The sequence below is a fragment of the Hevea brasiliensis genome, chromosome 15 (genome assembly GCF_030052815.1).
Source record: "Hevea brasiliensis isolate MT/VB/25A 57/8 chromosome 15, ASM3005281v1, whole genome shotgun sequence".
In the NCBI taxonomy this organism is placed as follows: domain Eukaryota; kingdom Viridiplantae; phylum Streptophyta; class Magnoliopsida; order Malpighiales; family Euphorbiaceae; genus Hevea; species Hevea brasiliensis.
The window spans coordinates 69,072,961-69,096,475 of record NC_079507.1 but is presented as its reverse complement, the minus strand read 5'-3'; the positions used below and the strand labels follow the sequence as shown (position 1 = coordinate 69,096,475).

At 35.2% G+C, this 23,515-nt stretch overlaps 3 protein-coding genes and 1 long non-coding RNA gene across 6 annotated transcripts; 1 reads left to right on the top strand and 3 right to left on the bottom strand.

Moving 5' to 3' along the window:
* Positions 1-4,337: 4,337 nt before the first annotated feature.
* LOC110656967 (early nodulin-like protein 21) lies at positions 4,338-5,245 on the bottom strand. Its single transcript, XM_021813981.2, has 2 exons — positions 4,996-5,245; positions 4,338-4,854 (listed from the first exon to the last, which is right to left on the bottom strand). Exons 1-2 carry the CDS (start codon positions 5,174-5,176, stop codon positions 4,463-4,465), a joined length of 573 nt encoding a protein of 190 aa, XP_021669673.2. The 5' UTR covers positions 5,177-5,245; the 3' UTR covers positions 4,338-4,462.
* A 1,979-nt stretch (positions 5,246-7,224) lies between these two features.
* On the top strand, positions 7,225-9,064 carry LOC131173812 (uncharacterized). Its single transcript, XR_009144145.1, has 2 exons — positions 7,225-7,336; positions 7,425-9,064. It is a non-coding gene; the product is annotated as an uncharacterized LOC131173812 (long non-coding RNA).
* Positions 9,065-10,477: 1,413 nt separating this feature from the next.
* On the bottom strand, positions 10,478-13,877 carry LOC110656996 (probable L-type lectin-domain containing receptor kinase S.7). The gene has a single exon (XM_021814022.2). The coding sequence runs from the start codon at positions 12,714-12,716 to the stop codon at positions 10,734-10,736; it is 1,983 nt and encodes a 660-aa protein (XP_021669714.2). The 5' UTR covers positions 12,717-13,877; the 3' UTR covers positions 10,478-10,733.
* Positions 13,878-14,100: 223 nt separating this feature from the next.
* LOC110656968 (uncharacterized) lies at positions 14,101-23,031 on the bottom strand. Of its 3 annotated transcripts, none has more exons than XM_058136329.1 (10): positions 22,650-23,030; positions 19,844-21,921; positions 19,617-19,736; positions 17,523-18,813; positions 16,315-16,667; positions 16,032-16,235; positions 15,396-15,550; positions 15,002-15,090; positions 14,806-14,926; positions 14,101-14,283 (listed from the first exon to the last, which is right to left on the bottom strand). In XM_058136329.1, exons 1-9 carry the CDS (start codon positions 22,831-22,833, stop codon positions 14,895-14,897), a joined length of 4,506 nt encoding a protein of 1,501 aa, XP_057992312.1. In that variant the 5' UTR covers positions 22,834-23,030; the 3' UTR covers positions 14,101-14,283; positions 14,806-14,894. The 3 variants fall into 3 exon arrangements, with proteins under 3 accessions (XP_057992312.1, XP_057992313.1, XP_057992314.1); XM_058136330.1 differs by having other exon boundaries at positions 16,333-16,667; XM_058136331.1 differs by lacking the exon at positions 15,002-15,090 and having other exon boundaries at positions 22,650-23,031.
* Positions 23,032-23,515: the final 484 nt, after the last annotated feature.

The window sequence follows — 23,515 nt, the reverse complement described above, 5'->3', positions numbered from 1 at the left end:
GCAATGCATGTATTCTACTTAACTTAAAACCCTTTGACTCTAGAGTACTTCTCTAAAACTCTAGCTTTCTATTGACTCCTTCTTGTGTCTCATCTGTCAGAACAATATCATCCGCAAACATCATGCGCCAAGTAATACTCTCTTGTATACTCACTACCATATAACATAGCCGGTCGTATGGCTATATGGTAAAATTTTCCTTTCAACTTATTGGGAATCTTACGATCACATAAAACTCCCGTGGCACGTCTCCACTTCAACCATCCAGCTTTAATCCTATGACTAACATCCTCCTCATATCCCTCTCATATCCCTCATCTACTTGAAGGACTGAGCCTAGATATTTAAAGTGATTACTTTGGGACAGTACCACTCCATTCAAACTAACTCATTCCCTATCACCAGTTTGGCCTTCACTGAACTTGCAATGCATGTATTCTGTCTTCGTTCTACTTAACTTAAAACCCTTTGACTCTAGAGTACTTCTCTAAAACTCTAGCTTTCTATTGACTCCTTCTTGTGTCTCATCTATCAGAACAATATCATCCGCAAACATCATGCACCAAGTAATACTCTCTTGTATATGTTTCGTCAATTCATCTAAAACTTATGTAAAAAGGTAAGGGCTTATAACTGATCCTTGATGTAATCCAACTGAGATCGAAAAATCTCTTGTGTCCCCTCCCACTGTGCTCACAATAGTAGTTGCTCCTTCATACATATCTTTCAACACTTGTATATACCTAATAGATACCCTCTTTTGTTCTAACACATTTCATAAGACATCTCTTGGAACACTATCATAAGCCTTCTCCAAATTAATAAAAACCATGTGTAGATCTTTATTCACATCTCTATATTTCTCTATCAAGCTTCTAATGAGAAAGATCGCTTCCATAGTTGAACGACCGGGCATAAAACCAAATTGATTGGGAGAGATAGAAGTATCGTGACGTAGTCGATGCTCTTCAACTCTCTCCCACAACTTCATAGTATGACTCATGAGTTTAATTCCCCTATAGTTTGAGCAACTCTGTATGTCTCCCTTATTTTTAAAAATAAATACTAAAATACTCCTCCTTCATTCATCAGGCCTTTTCTTTGAGTTTAGAATCTTATTAAATAATTTAGTTAACCATGCCACTCCCATATCTCCCAAACACTTACATACTTCAATTGATATTTCATCGGGTTCACAGGCTTTATCCACTTTCATTCTCTTAAGTGCTTTCTTTACTTCTAAAGATCTAATCCTTCTAGTATAATTCAAATTCTTTTCTATTGTTCTATAGTCTATATTCACGCTATTACCATTTTGACTATTATTAAAGAGATCATTAAAATAATTTCTCCATCTTTCTTTAATGTCCTCATCTTTCACTAACACTTTTCCTTCTTTATCCTTAATGCACTTAACTTGATTAAGATCTTGACATTTCCTTTCTCTCCTCCTTGCTAATTTATAAATATCTTTCTCCTCTTCTTTAGTTCCAAGTTTCTCATATAACTTTTCAAAGGCCTGTGCTCTTGCTTGACTAACTTCCTTTTTTGCCTCTTTCTTTACTATCTTGTACTGTTCATATGCCTCATTATTATCACATTTAGGTAATTTCTTATACCATTCCTTTTTTTTCTTCACTGCCTTTTGTACTTCCTCATTCCACCACCATTTCTCTTTTGAGGGTGGTCCATGTCCTTTGGACTCTCCAAGTACTTTTCTAGCTACTTCTCTAATCTTTGATGCCATATGTATCCACATATCATTAGCCTCCATACCTAGCTTCCATACTTCGGATTCGAGAAGCTCATTTTTGAACTTCACATGCTTTACTCCTTTGAACTCCCACCACTTTGCTCGAGCTACACTACTTCTTCTGACCTTACTTGAATTGTTTTTAAACTTGACATCCAAGACCACCAACCGATGTTGACTTGTTAAAGCCTCTCCTGGAATGACCTTGCAATCCTTGCATAGAGCTCTATTTGTCTTCCTAGTTAAGAGAAAGTCGATTTGGCTTCTATGTTGCTCACTTTTGAAAGTCACTAAATGTGACTCTCTTTTTATAAAGTAGGTATTTGTTAGTATTAGGTCGTATGCCATAGCAAAATCCATTATGCTTTTTCCCTCTTCATTTCGACTGCCAAAACCAAAACCTCCATGAACATTCTTATAACCTTGTCTATCACTTCCTACATGTCCATTCAAATCTCCACTAATGAAAACAATCTCTTCATTCGGTATGCTTTGCATTAAATCATCTATATCTTCCCAAAACTTTTGTTTACTCTCACTGTCTAGTCCTATTTGTGGGGCATAAGCACTAACTATGTTTATTGTTTCTCCTTCTAGTACTAGCTTTACTAATATAATTCTATCTCCTACTCTTTTCACAGCTATTACTGCGTCTTTCAATGTCTTGTCTATGATTATGCCCACTCTATTCTTGTTTCTCTCCTTTCCGGTAAATCACAATTTGTACCCTGAATTACCCACTTCCTTACTTTTCTCTCCTACCCATTTAGTCTCCTGAATGCAAGCAATATTCACCCTTCTCCTTTCCAAAGTATCCACAAGCTCCATTAATTTTCCTGTAAGTGATCCAACATTCCAAGTACCAACCCTGATCCTCCTCCTATCCTGCTCCTTCCTAATTGGTCTCCTTCTATGATATCTTCTATTGTTTTCTATATCTATCTTGTGTTCTGTTTCACTATCTGTTCTACTATCTATCCTATGGACTAACTTCTTTACCCACACCCATCCATGATGTGAGAACCCTTGCTCACTTAACACCACACCCGGGCGTCGGCATGGCGCGTCGCTTTCGGTGAACGCCCTACACCCTTGCATATTTCTCACTATACTCGGGCTCCGATGTAGCGCGTCGTTAGTAGAAGACGCCGCAACGTTTATATCATTTGAATCCATATCATAAGGTGTGACGAAATTTTTACGCTAGTTGTCACCTACCGCAACCCTCCTCTTTTATCCGGGCTTGGGACCGGTTAAGCGCAAACTATTTAGACAGAGTTCATTTATTTTATTATTAAAATAAGAAAATAATTATTTTTTTTAAATAATTAAATAACTTTAAAAATATAGATAAAATAATAAAGTAATTATTATTGTTGATAAAGAAAAAGCTTATAGTTAATTTTAAGTTTTTAGATATAAATAAATATTTTATATTTTATGTTATTAATAAAAAATATTTTAACAAAGTTGAAATGCGTTAATTAAAATGTTAAAATTATAAATGAAAAATATAAAAGTATTAATAATATTAATTTTCGAGTTAAATAAAAAAAATTAATATGGTCAAAATAAAATCAAATCAGCTATCAACTGATGAGAAACAGCTCTAAAAATAGAGCTGATACAAATTGCAATTGATCTATCCATCAGCTATCAAATTTATTTTTTTAAACTTATAAAATACTACACTTCACCTGTTTGGGTGTCTATCAGCTATCAGCTGTAATCAACAGGTGAATCAAACACCCCTTTATTCTGATCAAGTCATAACATGCGTTTTCAAGGACGAAGTATAATGGGAAGAAAAATGTTATTGAGATTTTTGCATACCAAATGTTAGATTGTAGTAGAACAGAAGAAATTAAATTGGAGATGGATATCATGTTGACTTGTTTACAGCTAAATGGCTTTTTGGCATATGAGCAATTGTAATTTCTGGGCAAAAGCCCACCACAAATATCGTGTAAATAAAAATTCAAAGTAAGAATGCCCATCATTTCAGATAAAAAATAAAGATGGAATATCTATTTTGACAACCTATTCTGTTGTTTTATTCTCAACCATGTCTGACATATTTTTTACATTACTCTTTGGAGATAAAAAGATGGATGTTGAAGAGAAAGATTTGCCTTAGAAATGGCTGATTCTTTCCTTTGAGTTCGTGTCCCTCCCAAGAAAGTTGGTCTCCTGGCAAGGGTTAGTGGGAGAGTCCTTCCCATTGATTCTATTTCTATTTGGAATTTGCAGGACGCTATATTTATTTATACATAATAAAAAGTATAGGAGAGAATTTTTTCTGTCGTTCATCGACAGGGAAACTTTTCTCTCGATCTCCAATTTTTTAAGAGCCTCGTCAATGACCAGTTGAAGCAATGGTTAAAAAAATAGTTTTCTTTTGGAAAAAAAATCCATGGTGCGTACCAGTCCGTTGCAGACCAGGCAATCTGTCACATATGTTTCTTCAGCAATTTAAATTTTTGTTGGTACGTTGATTATCTCTAATTATTGAAAAATTATGTGATGAATGCAAAAGCCTGCTCTTGTTTAGTTGGCTTCTTGTGTGAAGAAATTCTTTAGAAACTGAGTCGATTAAAGGACAATTTAATCGAGTCCCTTGATGCAAAATAGCAAACCAAAGCATTAATTGATAATTAATAATTAATTGAAACAGATTCTTCAAGAAAAGAAATCAAAATGCCTAATTAATTACATCAACAAATAGAGAATGGCCACCACAACCCCAAGAGCAGTCAGCAAATAAGATGAAAGAGGTAAATTAACCGTAGAATTCCGGGGAGGAGGGCCCCAGCTAAAGGCATCCCACCCATCTCCACCATCCGATTCATTGCCTTTGCTGCCATTTTCATTTGAAGGTACAGAAACAGCAGAACCACTAGGAGTCAGCATTACACGTACAACCATCTTTTGGCCAGCTTCACAGTGACCAGACTCTCCACTGATGAAGTAGAATAACCCATATCGATCAAGTTCAAAAACTGTGTCTCCATCATCAAATTTGGAAATGGGGTTTGACGCATTGCAGCTCTCGTAACCTTTGGAGTTCACCACTAACACTGAGTCCCTTTGGTACCTGAAATCTGAAAGGAACCAAACATTTCTATTCCTAAAACTTTGATCATGAATAATGAATGACAATTAACTGCACATAACCCAAAGGGGATGTTTAGAGCAGTGGACAGACTTTTGATATTAGAAAGAAAAATGTGAGATGAACTTACGCAGAGAATCACCAATGTGGAAACTATTTTTTGTGGACCAGTCATTATAAGAATGAGTCTGATTTGCAGGAGGTTTAGTCCAACCAACTTGGAACTGATACGACCTCACTAACACAGCAAATCTTGACACCATAATTACAGAAATAATAAACCCTAAGTTATGGACTGAAACAGAAGCCATTGTATCAAAACTTGGAAATTAGCTTACTGATTGAGAGCAAGAAAGAAAAGCAAGCAAAGGTTTTATTATTATTTTCATTTTTTTTGGCAGGAATAAAACTGCTTAGCTTAATTAATTTTTGGTTGAAAAGGAAAATAAGTAGTACAGTGGTGCAGTTAGTGGGATGAATCGTGAGGCGGTTAATTTAAACCTTTGAGCACGCACGTTCTATCATGGGCTTGTGCAACGAACGTGCAGGCTGCTTTAGCCATTTCGTTGACTTGGCCAATTAAGCAATTTTTTTTTTTTTTTTTTTATAAAGGAATGTTTGATTTAGCTATTGAGTGTACTTAACATTTATATAGGTGAAAGGAAGTATTTAGTAACTTTAAAAAAAATAAAATTAATAGTTAATAGATAATTGATATGATATATATCGACCGTAATTTATATTAATTCTAAAAATTGAGTTATTTTTCATTAACTTATATCTCATTTGATTTTATTTTTTATTTAGATAATATTATTTTTTTTCATGTAGTTTGAAAATTTAATATTATTAATGTTATTTATCTTTATTTTTTTTAATTTATAATCTTAACATCTCAATATTTTTTTATTAATAACATAAAATATAAAATACTTATTTATGAAAAAAATATATTTTTTTCTAAAAACTTTAAATTATAAGATTTTCTTTCTTTATCAACAATAAATTACTTTATTATTCTATAATTACATTTTTAAAATTATTTAATTATTTTCTTTTTTTTAAGAATTTAATTATTTTTTGTTTCAATAATAAAATAAAATAATATAATATAATATAATAAATAGTTAATTATATTTTTATTTTAATAATAAAAAATAATATAATAAATTTATAATTTTTTATTTATGTCAATAATAAAATAAATTATATTATATATCTCATTATTTTACATATTAGCAAAAATAACTAAATATAATTTTACTAAACACTTAACATAAATCAGCTATCATCAGCTACCAGTTATCAGCTGTATCTAACAGTTAAACTAAATTTGTCTAGAATATGGAAACACGAGCCAAATCATGTGTACAATCCATTGATTTTTTGATAATATAAGTTGTTTTAATAATTGTGAACTGTTTTAATAACCGTTAATTTTTTTAATAATTATTAATAGTTAGATGTTAATTGTTAGTAGTTAAATATTTATATAATAATTTAAAACAGAAGTATTCAATAAAAGTACCTATTAGATTAGTTGTTAAATATAAAAATAGTAGTATATTCTTTTTTACCATAGTTAAAACACTCATTCAATTTACGAGAGTAATTTTTCATGAATTATTCTCTCAATATCTAAATGCTAATATAAATATTATACCACCAAATAATATATAATAAAAGAAATAGTATTTAAACTATGATCTAAATATTAAATACTATTTTAAAAAATATTGTCGAATAAGAATAAAAAGATTATATTTTAATACCATATCAGAAATCAAAATCTAAAATTAAAATCTATAAGCAGCCTGTGAAACAAAGATTTGTAATGCAAGAAAAATTTTAAAAAAAAAATGTTGGAGGAAATTCCCTCAAAACAAATTCCAAGTTTCAAAATCCAACCGAAGAGAAAATGAAAACAGAATTGGGACCACTCAAGATACCTACATTGCATGCGTGCGACGTGGTATATTCTCTCAGAGTTTTATCATCGAAGCCTCACGGCCCGCGTGATGCATTTCACTCTCACGTGCCTCGTCAGACTCTGACCCTTTCTCGGATCCACCTACCATAGCCGGTCACCATCCATCTCCTGCTTATACGGTTTCTTCTACTACCTTACTTGGCAATCTTAAATGCAAATCCTTTTTAGAAAATTTTCTACTTCTTCCAATAATAAATGTGACAGTGAATTTTTTGTTTTTTTAAATAATAATAAATTGCAAATTTAATAACGTAAGTAATTCACAACAAATGTTTAATCCAACTTTAAATTTTGAGGACCACCTTCACCCCTTCGCCGGTGACCAAGCCCCTATAAAAGGGCTATTAGGGATACAGCCATCTCGCTCACCCTGGTATGGAGAGTTCTTATCTTGGACGTCTCTTCCCCAACCTTAATTTTCCTGTTTCTCATGAATGGCTTTGCGAATGGAGCTGTGGTTTTGTTTTTATTCTATTGTTACGTGCGTAGATGGATGTACTTATGATTGTATTGTATGCATGTTTCATTCGTTCTTCAATCTAAGAAGTGTGTGTTTTATTTGATGACAGTGACGATATGTGATCGATCTATGAAGAGAAACTGCGTGAGAGAGATGAAGCAATGTTGACAGAAGAGAGAGAGCACAACCCGCCATTTTTAAAGAGAGTCTTTACTTTTGTTGGGAGTGTGCTCTCTCCTCTTCTGTCATCATCACCAATCCTTTCTTTGATGTTTTACACATCAGACCAACATATACAGATTCTCTCCAAACTCCACTGTAAGCTCTTCGTCTCCTCTCCCCTCTAAATTTAAGTTCAAACAGTAAAAGGAATCAGTCAATTGATGGAAGCCATTTTCTATGTTACATCAATTGATTTTCTATGTTACACGCAGCTCCTTAAGCCAGTCCTTGTTTTATCATTTACAAGGATACTGTTTCAGGTATATATAAATGCGTGTAATTAAGGCTCATTTCCTTGTTATCATTTACAAGGATACTGTTGTATAATAAGAATAAATGTGTCTCATATATGAAACCACCATTTAACTTTAATCCAATTTATTGCTGTTTCATGGCCGAAAGCTTTTTATGTAGTAGTTTCTCTTATGTCTGTTTGATAGGGTTAGAGTACAAGTCAAATTAGAATTAGGAAGTATAATTAGTTTAGAAAGTTTAGTAGAATTTAAATTATAAAGTTTAATAATTAGAATTTTAAAAAAATTAGTTTTTAGTGGCCTATGTATATGTAGTTAATTGGTCATTGTATTATATTGTAGAAAGAGCTCACGAAGTAGAGAGGTATATTGAATTCTACGAGTTTTGTTAAAATAATTTTGAGGGTGAGAAAAATAATTAGTAGTTGTATAATTATTTTTTTTCTTTGATAGTGAATTTGTTTGATGAAGTAGATTTACGCTTCTTTAATTTGTGTGAGTGTGATTTTCACAACAGATAGTATAATAATTCTTTATTTGAACCAGAGACCTTAGGTTAGAAATCTTGAAGTTTTGTTGTTGGTGAAATTCCTTTAATTTAGAGACTAGTTGAGTTTTTCAAATCTTGCATATTTTCCTGCCTACCGATGAAGGGAAGTGAGTGATGGAAAAAAAATTGTTCTAATTTCTATATTGTAAAAGTTGCTTTCGATGAAGCAATGATTCTGCATACTTGTGGGCAAAAACATCTGGTGATCATGCAAAGGAAGCAAAATGCACAGGCAAGTATGAAAGGAATATAGGGCAACAGCCTGTGGGAGGCTTAAAATGGAACAACATTGCACACAGAAAAGTGGAGATGAGTCCATAAAAAGGCAAAGCATTAACAGATTTGGCAATGGAGGACCCAACACACGTCAAAAAGAAACATGAAGTTGCAGGAAACAATTTTGCAAATTTGGGAAATCGACTTTGACGTGAAATGCTTACCATGCCATCACTTTACCCCTAAAGCCCACTGAACTGTTCTCGCTGACTACAGTTTCCTGACGCTTCAGTGTGAAATGTACCTGCCTTTGGCCATTGCCTTGCTCTCATTATCAATACAAATAAGCTGCAGTAGTGGTCATCCATGCACCCAGAGAAGGGATTTACAGCAACTCCACAGCATTATTGTTATTATTATTATTAAAGCACAAGATGTTATTGATAATATATGTAAAAATACAAATTAGAGATGAATTTGTGAAAGGAAAAAAAAATTTAATTTTTATTACTTATAATGTTAGAAAGTTTAATGCCAAAAAATATAATTAAGCTAAAAATTAAGAAAAGAAAGAAAATTACCAATCCCAGGTTCAAACAACAGGGGGAAAAAGTCCTTTTTTTCTACTTCATTATCCTATATCTTAATTTGACGAGTGGCTACTATAAATATATTTTAATTATATTAATATAAAATATGTCCTAACGTCAAATGAAAAAAAAAAAAAGCTCCACTTTGCTAATGGTTTCATTTTGGTTATTATATTTTAATTTATTTTAATAAAATCATTTATCATTTTTTTTTTTTACTAACAGTCACTTAGATTAAAATTCCATAAAATTTTCAATAAAATTTTTATATGGTGTATTTTACACGGCTTTAAATCTTAAAAAAATTAGATCTTTATCAAAGTAGATTAATTTTTTTATTTGTGTTTTTTTAGGTCTAAACAAAGAGGTTAATAAATATAATAAATAACATTGAGATAATTTTTTTTTTAATCTGACTTGGTAATAAAATAAAATTTTTTATGATTTAGACGAATTTTAAGGAAATTTTATCAAATTTTGATACGAGTGATTACTAATTAAAAAAAAGTAAAATATGAGTGATTTTATTTTAACAAATTAATATATAATGATTGAAATAAAATAATTAACTGACCACTGAGGAAATTAATCCAAAAAGTGGACCATCCGTAATAATAACATCTGTAGACCTTGAATTATTTCTTGTGGCAGCTGCTGCACTTGAGCCATCATCCATGCATTTAGAAGCTAAGGTTCTGCACCAGAGTGGATCGATGTTGGTGTGATCACCATATCAACACGACCTCACATCACTGCAGGCGGCCTGGCGTTGTTTGCGACCACATTGGCAGTGCCGTCAAGATATCGCCACCTCTCTACTGCACTAACGGATCAAATATTCGAAAACTCAAATTTTCAAATCTTATCCGGCTTAATCTTGGTAGAATTCGAGTCATTGGGAGCACTTCTTTGAATTTGTAAGTGGAAATGGGCCACCGTGGATGCAAGAGAGATCAACGTGTGTGATCGATGATAATTAAGGCAGAATTGATGTGGTGTCTTCTGTTCAAGTATGTCTACTGCACACGAGTCTTGGACTTTGGTTACTGCAATAGAAGGCTTATTTTGTTTTCCACCATATGTATTTCCCAGTCTATTAATTAGGCCTGCATCTTTGATCCATTCAAGGACTTTCCTTTCCTTCCTATATAGATAACAAATAGACAAGCTACTGGATCAATGAATTGATAGTGATATCTGAAATACGCTTACAGAAAGGGATATCTGAAGTCACAAACATACAACCAGAAATTTGTTAAACTACATCGCCAAAATGTGTATAGAAATCTATCTAAATGAGTCTACACATAAATTATAGGCTAGAAGAAGATGCAATAGAGGAAAAAACTTGTTAATTGAATATTTGTGAAGATCAAATGCACATTGAATTTGTTAAGAAACTGATCTATCTATCTGCAGGTAGTTCAATAGAACGGTATTGAACTAAGGACAATGAATCGTTCTTCACAAATAACTAAACTACAATCTGAAGTACAAAAATGTGAAAGAATCAAACAATCAGGAAGCATGGCCGAAGAAAACCTTAAAAGGCTACTCCAGACAGCTATAAAGTGGGGAATCTTGCATCATTCACAATCAGAAACAATGTCCTCAAGAGTCAAAGACAAGCCGGCAGAGAACGTGAGAGTTGGTTTCACCTTTGGCACAATCATAGGCTCAGCCTCACCATTAAGTATTTGCAGGACTCTTCTCATTGTAGGTCTCTCCATGCTATCTGGATTAGCACAGCTCAAGCCTACAAGCAACAGCCTCCTCATTTCCTCCTCCTTGAACTCCCCATTCAGCCTTTTATCAGCCGCTTCAATGATCTTTCCCTGACCATGCAATGCCCACACCCAGTCAACCAAATTAACCATTTTTTGGCTTTCTGATTCTCTCTCAATTGGCCTTCTGCCACAAGCCACTTCAAGCATAACCACACCATAACTAAAAACATCAGTTCTCTCTGTTGCTTTCCCATAGTGAAGATACTCAGGAGCTAAATACCCCATTGTTCCAGCAGTAAGTGTAGAAACAGGACTCTTATCATGATCCATTAGCCTCGCCAATCCAAAGTCACCCAGCCTCGCATTGAAATTCCCATCCAGCATTACATTACTCGTCTTTATGTCTCTGTGAATGACTTGCTGCTCACATTCTTGATGCAAATATGTCAATGCAGAGGCCAAACCAATGGCAACATTTTGCCGATGAGACCAAGTTAAAAATGGACCATTCTCAGGCTCTTGGTATATTATCTTATCAAGGCTTCCATAAGGCATAAACTCGTAAACAAGCAACAACTCATCCTTCTCAACACACCAACCCTGTAGTTGAACCAAATTCTTGTGCCTCAAACAAGCAATTATAGACAATTCAGCAATGAAGTCAGCTTTACCTTCATGGGAATGCTTCGATCTTTTAACCGCTGCAATGGTGCCTGAAGACATAAAATAAGCTTTATACACATTCCCAAATGAGCCTCTGCCTATCATTCTGCTTGAATGAAAACCTTTAGTGGCTGAACTCAGCTCTTTGTAACTGTATTCCCTTGGCCCTGCCACTAGCTCTGCTTTTAGGCTGTTCACTATTTTAATTTTCTGCCACTTTTTGACAGTTATGTACCCAAAAATCACCAGGAACACACAAAAGAAAGCCGGACCGGCAATCCCAAGACCCAAGCCAAGCCCTTTGTGATGCTTCTCTGCAGACCTCCAAATGGGAGTTGTTACTGTCACAGAGGTGTCAGACACATTATGAGGATGTGATTTTGGCCTCACAGGAAGGAAGCCGGAGGTTTCAAAGCTCCAACTCTCAATCAAGTGGAGCTCGGTGCTCCCTTCTGTAGAACCGGAAAACCCCACATACATAGCTTCTTTAAGATACCCAGAGAGATCTACATCTACAGTCAATAATGGCGTAGCAGGCATCAAACTTGAATAACTCAAGAAAACATTCAAGACCCTCAAATCATTCTTGTAATTGATCCAAGCTGTAATTGAATTCCCACTCTTTAAATCAATATTTTGTGAGCTTGGATTAGCAGACTTGATTGAATCAAGGCTATCAATATCTAAACCAACATGGTTCTCATTTGGATCATTGAAATGGGCATCAAGCCTGGTGTCAAACTCAATAGCCACAAATTTGTTCTTGGTCAATTGAGAGGAATTAACAAGACCTAAGAACCCGCCCGGGCTACCAAGAGTTTGGTTATCTTGTGAAAGAAAAAAGGTGAAACCATCCCCAAAAGAGCTTGGATTGACATTATCAATGGAAAAAGTGAACCTTGTTGAAAAAGAAGCTGTAATATTAGATTCTGCGTCGAAGAAGGAAACCGGAATATTGTAGATTACAGTGCCTGAGCTCGAAGAAGGGACAGTAACATCGCGTGTGAGGCCAACGACACCATTCCGTAGATAGGAATCGCCAAGAAGAGTGAGGTTCCGGAGAGTTAAAGAAGAGAAATCGAAACTGACATTATTGGCCAAGACAAGAAAAGGGTCTATGAAGTTGAAGAGAACGAAGAGAAAGAAGAAAACAAGAAGCTTTCTTGGAGGCATAGTCATTGAATCTTGATGGTAACAAATGGGTTTGTTTCAGAGAGTTAATGATGAAAAAGACTAAAGAGTTAAATTCTTGAGAAAGAGAGAGGGGATAAGGGAGGTTGGTGGGAATCTTTTGGGTGGGAAAATGAGGTTTAAACGGTTGGAAGACATGGGCGCGTGGGATTGAAAAAAGAAATTATGCATATAACGGTTACTACACCAGGATTTTCTCTCTCCCTCTCTGTGGTCGCTTGAAAACGACAGCGTTTAGAGGTTCTTGATGGACTGAGTCAAATTGACAATGAGGTAAGGTGTGGGTCTCACTTGGGTCAGGATGCCCGCAAAGCAATTTTCAAAACAAAGCGTTTTTAAGATGCTTCCAATTATTGATCTGTGAGAGGCATGTGACTTTCGTCCTTTGATCATGTGCTCGTGTTTCATGAGAAACGTTTGCATTGACCCACTACTGTTCTAATGTTTAAAGTTTAAACGAGTGTTAAGGGCTTTATGTATGGTTCAAAGATTGATGAATATATTTTATATTATATTTATGCCAGACCAGAGCAGGGCAACAATGGATTTTTTGTTTTTCAAAATCAGTTTCACACTTGTATATGATTATAAACCTCCTCAGAAAAATGATAAATCCTTTGGAGGCACTAAATTCCACGAACTTGCACTTTATGTTTCACTTTTTCATTAAAGTTGGAATATTTTTAGCAGAAAGGGATTAGATGTGTTTTTGAATATCATTTTATTCTGGGCAATGGCATAGGTTTAAAATAGATTTGGAAATCCAAACAGCAATTTGTATGGAAAGCTTTGAAGAAAGAGTTGCAGACAAAACTAAAAATAAATTCTCAAGGATTCCATAATGGCGGAGGCCATCATGTGAGTCATGGGCCCAGGTTAACTAATTCAAATGAAAAATTGTACTAGTACACGTCATTTAGCCGTTAGAAGAATGAAAATACTGCTCTGCTCACCTTCCTCTTATTGTTAAAATCCAAGAATACTTCCAAGCCATGAAAGAGTTTGGACTTTTGGATGATGATAGACCAAGTAGATAATTTCGAATGAGAACCAGCTTGGCCTTACAAAACGGTCTAACTTCATGAGGATAACTGTCGTTGCGAGTTGCCAACCAAGAGACATTATGAAATATACCAAACTCAGAACTCCATGGAACTAGTGTTGAAGACCCTATGACAAGACGCATTTAGTTCCCGAGAATGATGGATATTGCACGAAGATCACATCTATCTCGATGTTTTCTACCTAAAATTCCAATTCACTACACGAATTTGAACAACTAAAGAATCCTGTTATTTATGGATAAAGACAAGTTTACCTTCATTTATATATAAACTCTCTTCTCAACTAAGTTGCTTCAGCCTTCAGCCAGTTAACAAATCAAATGTGCCTTAGTAGGTCATCGACTAGATATTTTGTTCAAGTATGCTTACTCTGCTAAAGATCTAATCTACATAAGAATGTACATTATTATAAATTTACAATCTTAAGCTATAAAATGTGCTAAATGGAGATCACCTGCTCCTGAATTTTCTGCAAAATGGTCTTTCAGAATCTGTGACATAAAACAATGCAACCCAATTACATCCAGTTTTATGGGATAGATGAAATAAACAAGTTTGGCATCCTGATATCTAATGGTTCATCATGACCAAAATTGTGGGTTAAAGAAAATAGTAGAATCATCGCCACCTATCAAATTTCAATTTGAAATCGAGAATTATAGAACCAATAATGCCACAAATCAAAATTGAATGACTTATGATAAATGACTCCTGGCCTAGAAGACATGGGTTTTAGCAAACCCACCACCAGTGCCTGTGCATGTGCACATGGCTATGTTAATGTGTAAGATGGGTTTCTTTCTCATTTTTCCCCTTCATTAATTTCAACCAAGGGAAAACTAGTCTTACAGATGAATGATTTGATTGCACCAAGCTGCCACAATGAATGGTCTCAGGTTAATGTATCTAAGTAAATGCCTATGGCAATGTGGAAACACATTCTCTCACTAGAAGGAAATAACAAGAAAAGGTGATAAAAAATAAAAAGAACAAAGAAACAGAGGGAAGCAAACCTTTTTGTGAACACAAAGGTGGTAGAACCAACTACTGAAGAGCCAAGATAATGCAAATATAATGTTGTCCAAATTTATCACCATGCCCACTACTTTAGCTGAAGCTTTCTAGGCAAGAGAACTACAAAAGAGTAATTATATTTCAGAACAGAAATTGATAATAGATCCATGATGCCATACCATACAGTAAGATTACCTTCAGCAATACTACAAAAGCTATCATGGGGGAAAATTGATTCTGGATATCGTGGCTGGGATGAAACAACCGGGGCTAGGTGACTTTTACTGAAGAAAAAAGCAGACACTGATTATTGAATGTTCCATTAAGGCATGCAGAAAGACATTTTTGTCTCAAAAGACAACAAAAGATAAGCTTTTAGCAGATGCTGTCTCGCTGGGAAAAAGAAGAGCAAGAAAGTTTCACTGTCATCACTCCAACTGAACTCAATCTTAGATTAAGGACGAAGCAAGAAACAACATAAGAGAACTGCACGACAGTATATGCATGTGTGGTGTTTTATGTCAAATAAGTTAGGAGCAATGTCAACATGTAGCATACTAGCATTCAAGATGATAAATTTGAGTCACACCTGGCCCATGAAGGAACAAATTTACTGTTTGGTATATTGTCATCTTCCTCCTCGTCTTCATCATCTGAAACTTTATATGGAGAAATTTCATATGATTGTTCTTGACTTACATTAGAAAGTAAGCTGACACTCTCCTTGCAAATGTAGCCCATTACCTGAATATTTAAGGCAGCCTAGGCATTAGCATATACATGCAAAGATATAAAGAGAACATATGGAATTCATAAGATAACAAACTATTAGATGGTGAATAAGAAAGAGACCTCTTCCAATTATGGCCAAAAATTCCATGCAAACTGTGGTTATGCAAATGTTCCATTCTAAAACTACGAACTTTCTTCCCCTTAGAGTGAAAAAAAGTCAAGAGAAATAGTTTTTGCATGTGCAAGTTCAGAGGACTCACCACTTAAAGACTCCTTGTCTATGACAACATTAAATAGAAGTGGACTACATAAGGTCTTGAAATCAAAAGAACAGCAAGCACTTCTCTTTCCAGATACCAAGGGAGCAAATGGATTTGTTTGTCACCCAAGTTGCACAAGGATTTATTTATAACTTTGAAATAATTTTAGCCAAAACAAAATTAACGGACAGTATGATTGATACAAAACAAAAATGATGCTAATGAGCTTATACCTTTGAGTTATCTCCACAATTACTCAAAGCCTCGGAATCTTCAGGAATGATGCTTGCATTTATGGTGTCAATTATTGAAACCTTGGTAGTTGTAGGTTCAGTGTCAGGCATTGTCTGAAGATTGTGGCCTTCCTCTGCTTTTTCAAACTTCTCATGCTTTCCTAATCTGTACTTAGATTCCTTCCTCCCGTTTGCTCTTCCATCCTAAAATGGACATCCACATAATTATAATATTCCTAAAATAGGAAACTCAAATATCATACAAGAGCAGAAGAGATCATACTGGAGCTTGGAAATTTACTTCTTTTTGTTCTTTCTCAACATGCAACTTTTTCTCGTGCACTAGCTGGTGTCTCTTTGCTTCCTCAACACGCTTTCTTTTTCTTTCTCTCTCCTTCCTTTCTTCTTTTTCTTCCCTTTGCCTTTTCTTCGCTGCTGTATCAGCCTCTTTTTTCTTCTTTTCTTCTTCTTTCTTTTTCTTCTTTAGCTCCAATTGCCTCAAATTTTGTTTTTCCAACCTTGCTCGCTCAAGCTTCAAGGCTTCCTTCCTCATCTTCCGTTCGTTCTCCTTCTTTTCTGCAAGACGCTTTGCAGCCTCAGCAGCCTCCAAGGCCTTCACTTTAATGTCCCGCTTTCCTATAAGGAACCATAAAGAGATCAAATACACATTATTAAATACTAATCGAGACAAAGAGGATGGCACAATGTTCAAATACTCATACACCATTTTTACAATTAAACAAGCAACATGATAATGTTGTGCTCAAGTTCTCAGGCAAGGAGGATTTCAACTCTTTCACCTGAAATAGAACCACAGAAGAAAGTTCAAGGCTCCAGCAAATTAATGTGTGGAATACTGGAATCCTTAGTGTGTTACTGTTAAATCATTCACCATCTCTCTGACCTACAAGAAATAAGTGTGCAGATCATCCTGCCAAAGCCATGGGGCCTCATTGTTCTCTTTAAAATGCATGATTCGAAGTTTACATCACCATAAATTACATGATTATACTGAGTTTTAACAAAAATCCATCTGAATACAACAACATTGGATTTCAGCTCTTCTCCTTAAAATGTATTAACAACCTTGCTTGAGTCAACATCATAAACAATAAAACAATGGCCTAAATGTTGTAATCTTTTCAAATAAACTAAAGCACAAGCAGCCAAAAAGCATCAAATCATTACAACTCGATAAAAAATTAAGAGATAAGCAGTGAGACTTTGGAAATTGGAGTAGTGAAGACTGAAGGTTAGGGAAGTAGAGTCATATTTTCAATTAACCTTAATGAATCCTTGAAAAATCACCAGCAAATTACTAAATATGAGACTGAATCTGGTAAGACATTAATTTCAGGCACCTAGAATCATGCTGACATTCCAAAATTCAGAAAAAGCCAAGTTGAACTGAATGATAGCCCAAAGAAGAAAAGGGAAAAGATTCTGCGTAGCTAATTATTTACAAGGCAAAGGTGAAGATTTGGAAGTTACCAGTGATGACTGCAGCAGCTTGTTTCTGTTGCACGAATGGAATAAAGGAAGCAACATTTGACACAATATTGGTACACTTAGACTCCTTCTCCTTCTCTGACAGACCCAGACCTCCTTTTACCAAATCAGTTTTTCCAGATAATTTCAGCTTACTGAATCTGCCATGGAGTGATCCATTGCCTCGTTTGAGACCATCTCCTTCTAGTGGTAAATTCTGATTCTCCTTGTCCTCGCTAGTAAATCTTCTTTTGTTTTTGTTCTGGTTTCCCAACTTCTGTCTGGCCCTATCACAAGTGCCACTGAAGCTGAATTCTGTATTCAAAGAAGCAAAACTATGTCCATCATCATTTATCTCTGCTTCACAAACTGATACTAAAGGATTTGAATTTTTTGTGATGTCAGCAGGCGGCTCTCTTGTGACTGAGCTAATCATCACTTCTGGACCAACAACTTCCAGAAATATATCAATTACGCCTTCTGTAATCTCACTTTCTTCACTGATGCAGGGAAGCTCCGGAATTGAGCTCACTCGCTTCCCAGAACTACTAGACTTTGGTGGGATTCCATCCCAAAGCTTCCCAACTGGAGACACACAAGGTTTCCTAATGTCCCAGGCAGATTGAGCATTAGAAAGTGGCAGTGAGAGAGAATGGGACCTTCCATGAAGTGCATGGTTGACTTCCTGGTTCAAGCAACTGAAACTGCTACCAAGTTGCTCATTGTCACCATTCATATGAAGGGTGCTCCTCAGTTCAATGCTCTCTAAAAGCCCATTAGGGATGGACTGGTGTAAATTTAGTGCTTCATGTAATTTATATGTTGCTGAAAAATGGGAAATCGATGTATCCAGGCAAGTGGACTTGCAAAGCCGCTCTAGAACACTTGCATGTCCTAGTCCTGTAGGTGGAATGTCCAACTTGTCAAAGTAGATTACCTCCTTGGAGGTGCAGGGCTGTTCATTATCTGTTTCCATAACAAAACCCTCAAAATCAGGCATTATTTGATCAGTACAAATCACTGATTGACTGTGAGAACCAGATGAACAATATGACAAGTCCTTTCTGTCCAGATGATGTTTCATGGTGTCTTCAGTATAATTCAAAACTTCAGCACCCCCCACCTCTAATTTATCTTCAAGTTGAAATAAAACTTTCTCTTCTGCAGTGTGCTGCCCTGTCACCTTTTCACCGGCCAGTTTTTCCAAACTTGAGACTGAAGGTGCTCCTTGTTCAAGCATCAAATTAAATGCTGTACTTGCACTTCTACCCCTCCCTTCTGAGCTGATTTCAATCTGCAAAACACAAAATAATTAGACATATATTCTGCTTCAGCCAATAAGTAACACCATCAGCAAAGCAGCCTCAGCAATGCACCCAAAAACTGATCTTTTTCAAACCAGAAGGCACTATTTTTTCATGAATATCTGTGAATTGGATCCATGAAGCAAATTAGCATATTCACCTATCAAAGATGTTCACAAATACATGTATAGAAACCATTTTCATTTCTCAGTTATCGTAGGAAAAGTTGGACATGCACAACTAAACCAACTTAAACTCAATCCCTATTAAATTTATCATCATCATAAGTCAAACAAAGTAACAGCTGATGCAAGATTATGATTTAGTTCACAAAAGAATATCATATGTTTTTCTTAAATAACCAAATTTAAGAAACAAAAATTTTTCATTACTAAGATATGCTGATTAAGGGGTTAATCACATAGTGAATTATGCCACTGAATTCCAAAGAGATAACAGAAAGTTTGAAAGAGATGCTTCTAGTTGTTTAGTGGAAACTGCATGGGATATAAGCCATTAGAGTTTCCTTGTCCATGCTATTACACTCATGATGTTAGCACTTGAAAATTGTTATCATCTGCCTAGCCCATTATTTTTTCGGCAATTGCATCAAAGACATATCACATTCTGCAGCATCCTCCTTGAATGGATGCAAAGTTATCTACCTTGTATTCTACTTTGAAATTTAAACAATAAAATAATAGAAAATATATGCCATATATTTACACATAATTGCTGACCTGATGCAAATCAAACTAACAACTTTCAGAATCCACACTTGGGAAAGATATACCTCTTCTACTGGCAGCTTAGATGATGAAACTTCATATTCCTCTGTCTTTTGGTGTTCCATATTCCAATGCACGTCTTTAAGTGGACTCCTTTCAACAACTGATTGCACTGCATCACCTACCTGACATACAGAAAGTGTTCAGCTTTTCAAATTATATTCAGATCGTCTCCCACAGAATTCATGCATGTACCTACAGAATACATGTGAAAATTCCAACAAGGCATTACCTTCAAGATTGGAGAAGCAGAAAAGGCATCAGTAACTTGACCCTCTATCTTTCTTCGCTTATGCCAAGGCCATGAACCCATAATGTAGGAATCTGCATTTTGATTTTGAGAAATGAACACGTCCATTTTCTCCTGCACAGGGTAAACAGTACTTTCATCTACCAAATCAGCACTATCCTTCATATGAGCTTCAGATGAAACCTTCCAAGGTTTCTCTTCTTTGATAGACAATTCCTGCTCCAGCAATGGCATCTCAATAGAGGGGCTAGGCTTTTCTTGTTTATTCTCCACTGCAGGACTGGAAGTTTCAAGCAAACTGCTCTGTTCCACATTATCAAAATTAAGTTGCTTGGGCTTGACAGGCATAACACATTCACTGGGTGGCCTTAATTCTAAAACTTCAACTCCACATCTACCACCATCTGAGTTATATTCAGACGAAACAGAACAAGCCAAAACTAGCCCATCATAATCTATAAGAGTGTCAGCAGGAATTCTATCAGTACAAGGCACAACATTTGGCTGAGAAATGGACAGAACCTGAAGGTTAATTCTTCCTTCAACAAAACTTGATTGTTGAGGTAGTTTTGAAGATTTTCCAAATGATTGTGCAAGTATACCATCACCATCCTTTATAACATCAGAACAAAGATCCACTTTAGGGAACTCACTAATATTACATACATCAGTAGAGGAAGAGCTTGTTATTCTATGGCAACAAGTATCACTTGATGCATCAACATTCTGGCAGTTCCTCACTTTTGCTTTCAACCCAGGACTTTTGTAAGTGATACCTATAGGATTGACAAAATCCCTTAAGCCATCATCATGGTTGAATAGCTGCTTTGGTTTGCTAACACCCTCTTCCTTGCCATTACAACTAGAGTTATCAATCTCCAAACATTCATTCACACAATTAGTTTGTCGACTAGAACTTCTAGATCTTGTTATTCTCCCAACAGAAATGCTGCTTCCCTTGTCCTTGATCAACTTATCCCTTGCTTTTGCTTTACTTGAACCATAACTTCCGCAAGAGATTGCAGATGAAGGCTTGACCAATTTCAATAACTCACTAACAGAATTAGGATGCTTTGCTGATTTGTCAACAGACTCTCTATGTACACCATCTTCATCAGCGACAGAAGAAGAGCTATCAGAGACAACATTGTTATTCATTTGAAGTGCTGGCTCCTTTGAAGTGCTGGCTTGGGAGATAGAACTGCTAGATCTTGTAATTCTATCAGAGACAACATTGTTATTCATTTCATTACCCCTGCAATCAACCACATTTGCTTCTTCTGTCATACAATTTGCCTTAGGAAGAACAGAAGGGTTGACCTGTTCCGGTAATTCATTGACAGGTTTTTCTGTTGATTCATTCATACACTTTTTGAGCCCATCATCATCTTTGGCAACATGAGAAGAGTTGCCATCATTCCCAGGCTCATTCACAGTGGTGATATTTGGGCTAGAACTTCCCCATTTAATAGTTCTGCCACTATTCTTTGCCCCATATTCACCTATTTTTGCTGCTGCTTCTTCACAATCTTCAGTATTTGTATCAACAGGTTTAACCAACTCTAATTCATCAACATGATCAAGCTGTATTGAATTAATGCCAGACCCTATACCTTGACTAGTATAAATAGTAGCATTATTTTCATCACATGAATGCGATTTAGTTGCTTTCGCACTATTGCGAAGCTCCAGAGCCCTTTGCCTTGACTTTGATCTTTGAATCTTCACTAATGATTGAGAGTGATCAGAACAGTTGTCTGATATTCTTGCATCTACACAAACTTGAGGAGATGTAACACTACAATCTGGCTCAGGAACACCATTGAAGGTACATTGAGTATCAGCAGTAGGAAACAGAGACAAAATAGACATCCCATCACCTGCATCAGTACCAATATTTGAAGCATGAACTTCAGTGCATGAAGCATTTGGTAACCCCGTGTTACCAGCAGTAATGGCCTTCTGGTATAGAGAGTAGTGACTACTGGAGTATAGGTTTGCATGTTGAGGACGTGGAAGCAACAGTCCTGGTATAAGCTCCTCTTTCTTCAACTCTGTGACTACAGTTTGGAGAGAAGACAACATAGAACACTATTATGCAAAAGCATCAATTCAAGATAGTTATCCTAATTCCTAAACAATACCTCGAACACTGAATCATCATAACACCATTTTTTTCAGATCGTACTTTTGTTGCTAGAACAACCACAATTAGCTTTTATTTGCTTAAATTAAAAAGAACAAAATGTAAATGCTGACTAGAGGATCCCCTACTATTTCTATACCATCAAATCTCTTAAAAACATAAAGAATTAAGACCTCAGGCGCCTAATATAATTAACTCCAAATAGTACAAGAACTATTTCATTGCATTAGAGAGCCAAAATTATTTATTTTTAAAAAATCTTGGAACTCATGAGCACACATGAGGAAAAAAAATTGAAGGCATTGGACTTAAAAGACAAATAAAATTAGGGGGAAAGAATAAATGAAATTGAATGAGAAAGTTGAACAACCAATCAACAAAATACTGTTAATCAAAAACACTTCTTGTGCTATTAATAGCCAAATTCGATCCAATTTTTTGCTTTCAGAAGAAAACTGCTACAATTAGACCAAAAAGAAAATATCTAAATTCCTGCATTGAAACGATAGGGTGAAATTATTGTACGAACACTAAGAGACATATAATTAAGCATTCGGTTTTCGAAGCTAAAATGGTTCAATTTTCTCTATGAACAAAGACTTATGAGAGAGAGAGAGAGAGAGAGAGAGAGAGAGGATGCACCATTTCGATCTGAGGAAAATGAAGGGAAAGAAGGGGACCAGAGCCAGGAAGGAGGAGCAATTCCGTCGAGAATGCATTTAGAAGCGAGGTGTTGGTCGAATAGATCGGTCTGCTGCTTGACTTGCTCGATTATCCTCTTCTTCCTCTCGAAGATTTGCACGAACAGCTTCTCAATCGTCGTCATTTCCCTCCCTTTTTCCTCGGTTTCACAACGTAGCCGCCATTAATTGTTCAATCTGCTGAGTTCTAGGGAGAAAATGAAAATTTCTAGGCGAAGGGAGAATGGAATATCTGTTCCATTGTGTATGGAAGAGAGACAGCGAAGTTACGAGTACGAAATCGGGACTTCTTGATGGACGGCGGAGATTCGTTTAATATGAGCGCGGATCAGATTTCAAAATTGGGAAAGGTTCACCCTTCACGCACCATGAAATTACAAAAAAATATGTGCATAATTTTGGCCTTCTTGTGAAATTATTTATTTAATATTTGAAATACTTAAAAAATAAATAATTGAACTTATCAATTGCTATTTAGTATGAACGGTTTATCATTTTATTAGGTTGATACAATATAAATAGGATTAACTTTAATTCAATATGTTGAAATACCTGTGAAATTTTAAAAAAGAAATAAATGAATTTATCAAGCGAAAAATTAAATCACATTTTTTAAAATATTTTTTAAAAATAATATTTATTAAAAATATCTTTTATATATAAATTTTTTTTATAAAATAAATGAAACTTTATTAATAAAAAAATAAAAACAAACAAAATAAATAAAAAATAAAATAAGTATAAAAACTCAAAATAAAACAGTAAAATACTAAATTTGGGGATTTTATTTTTTTTATTTTCTTTTGG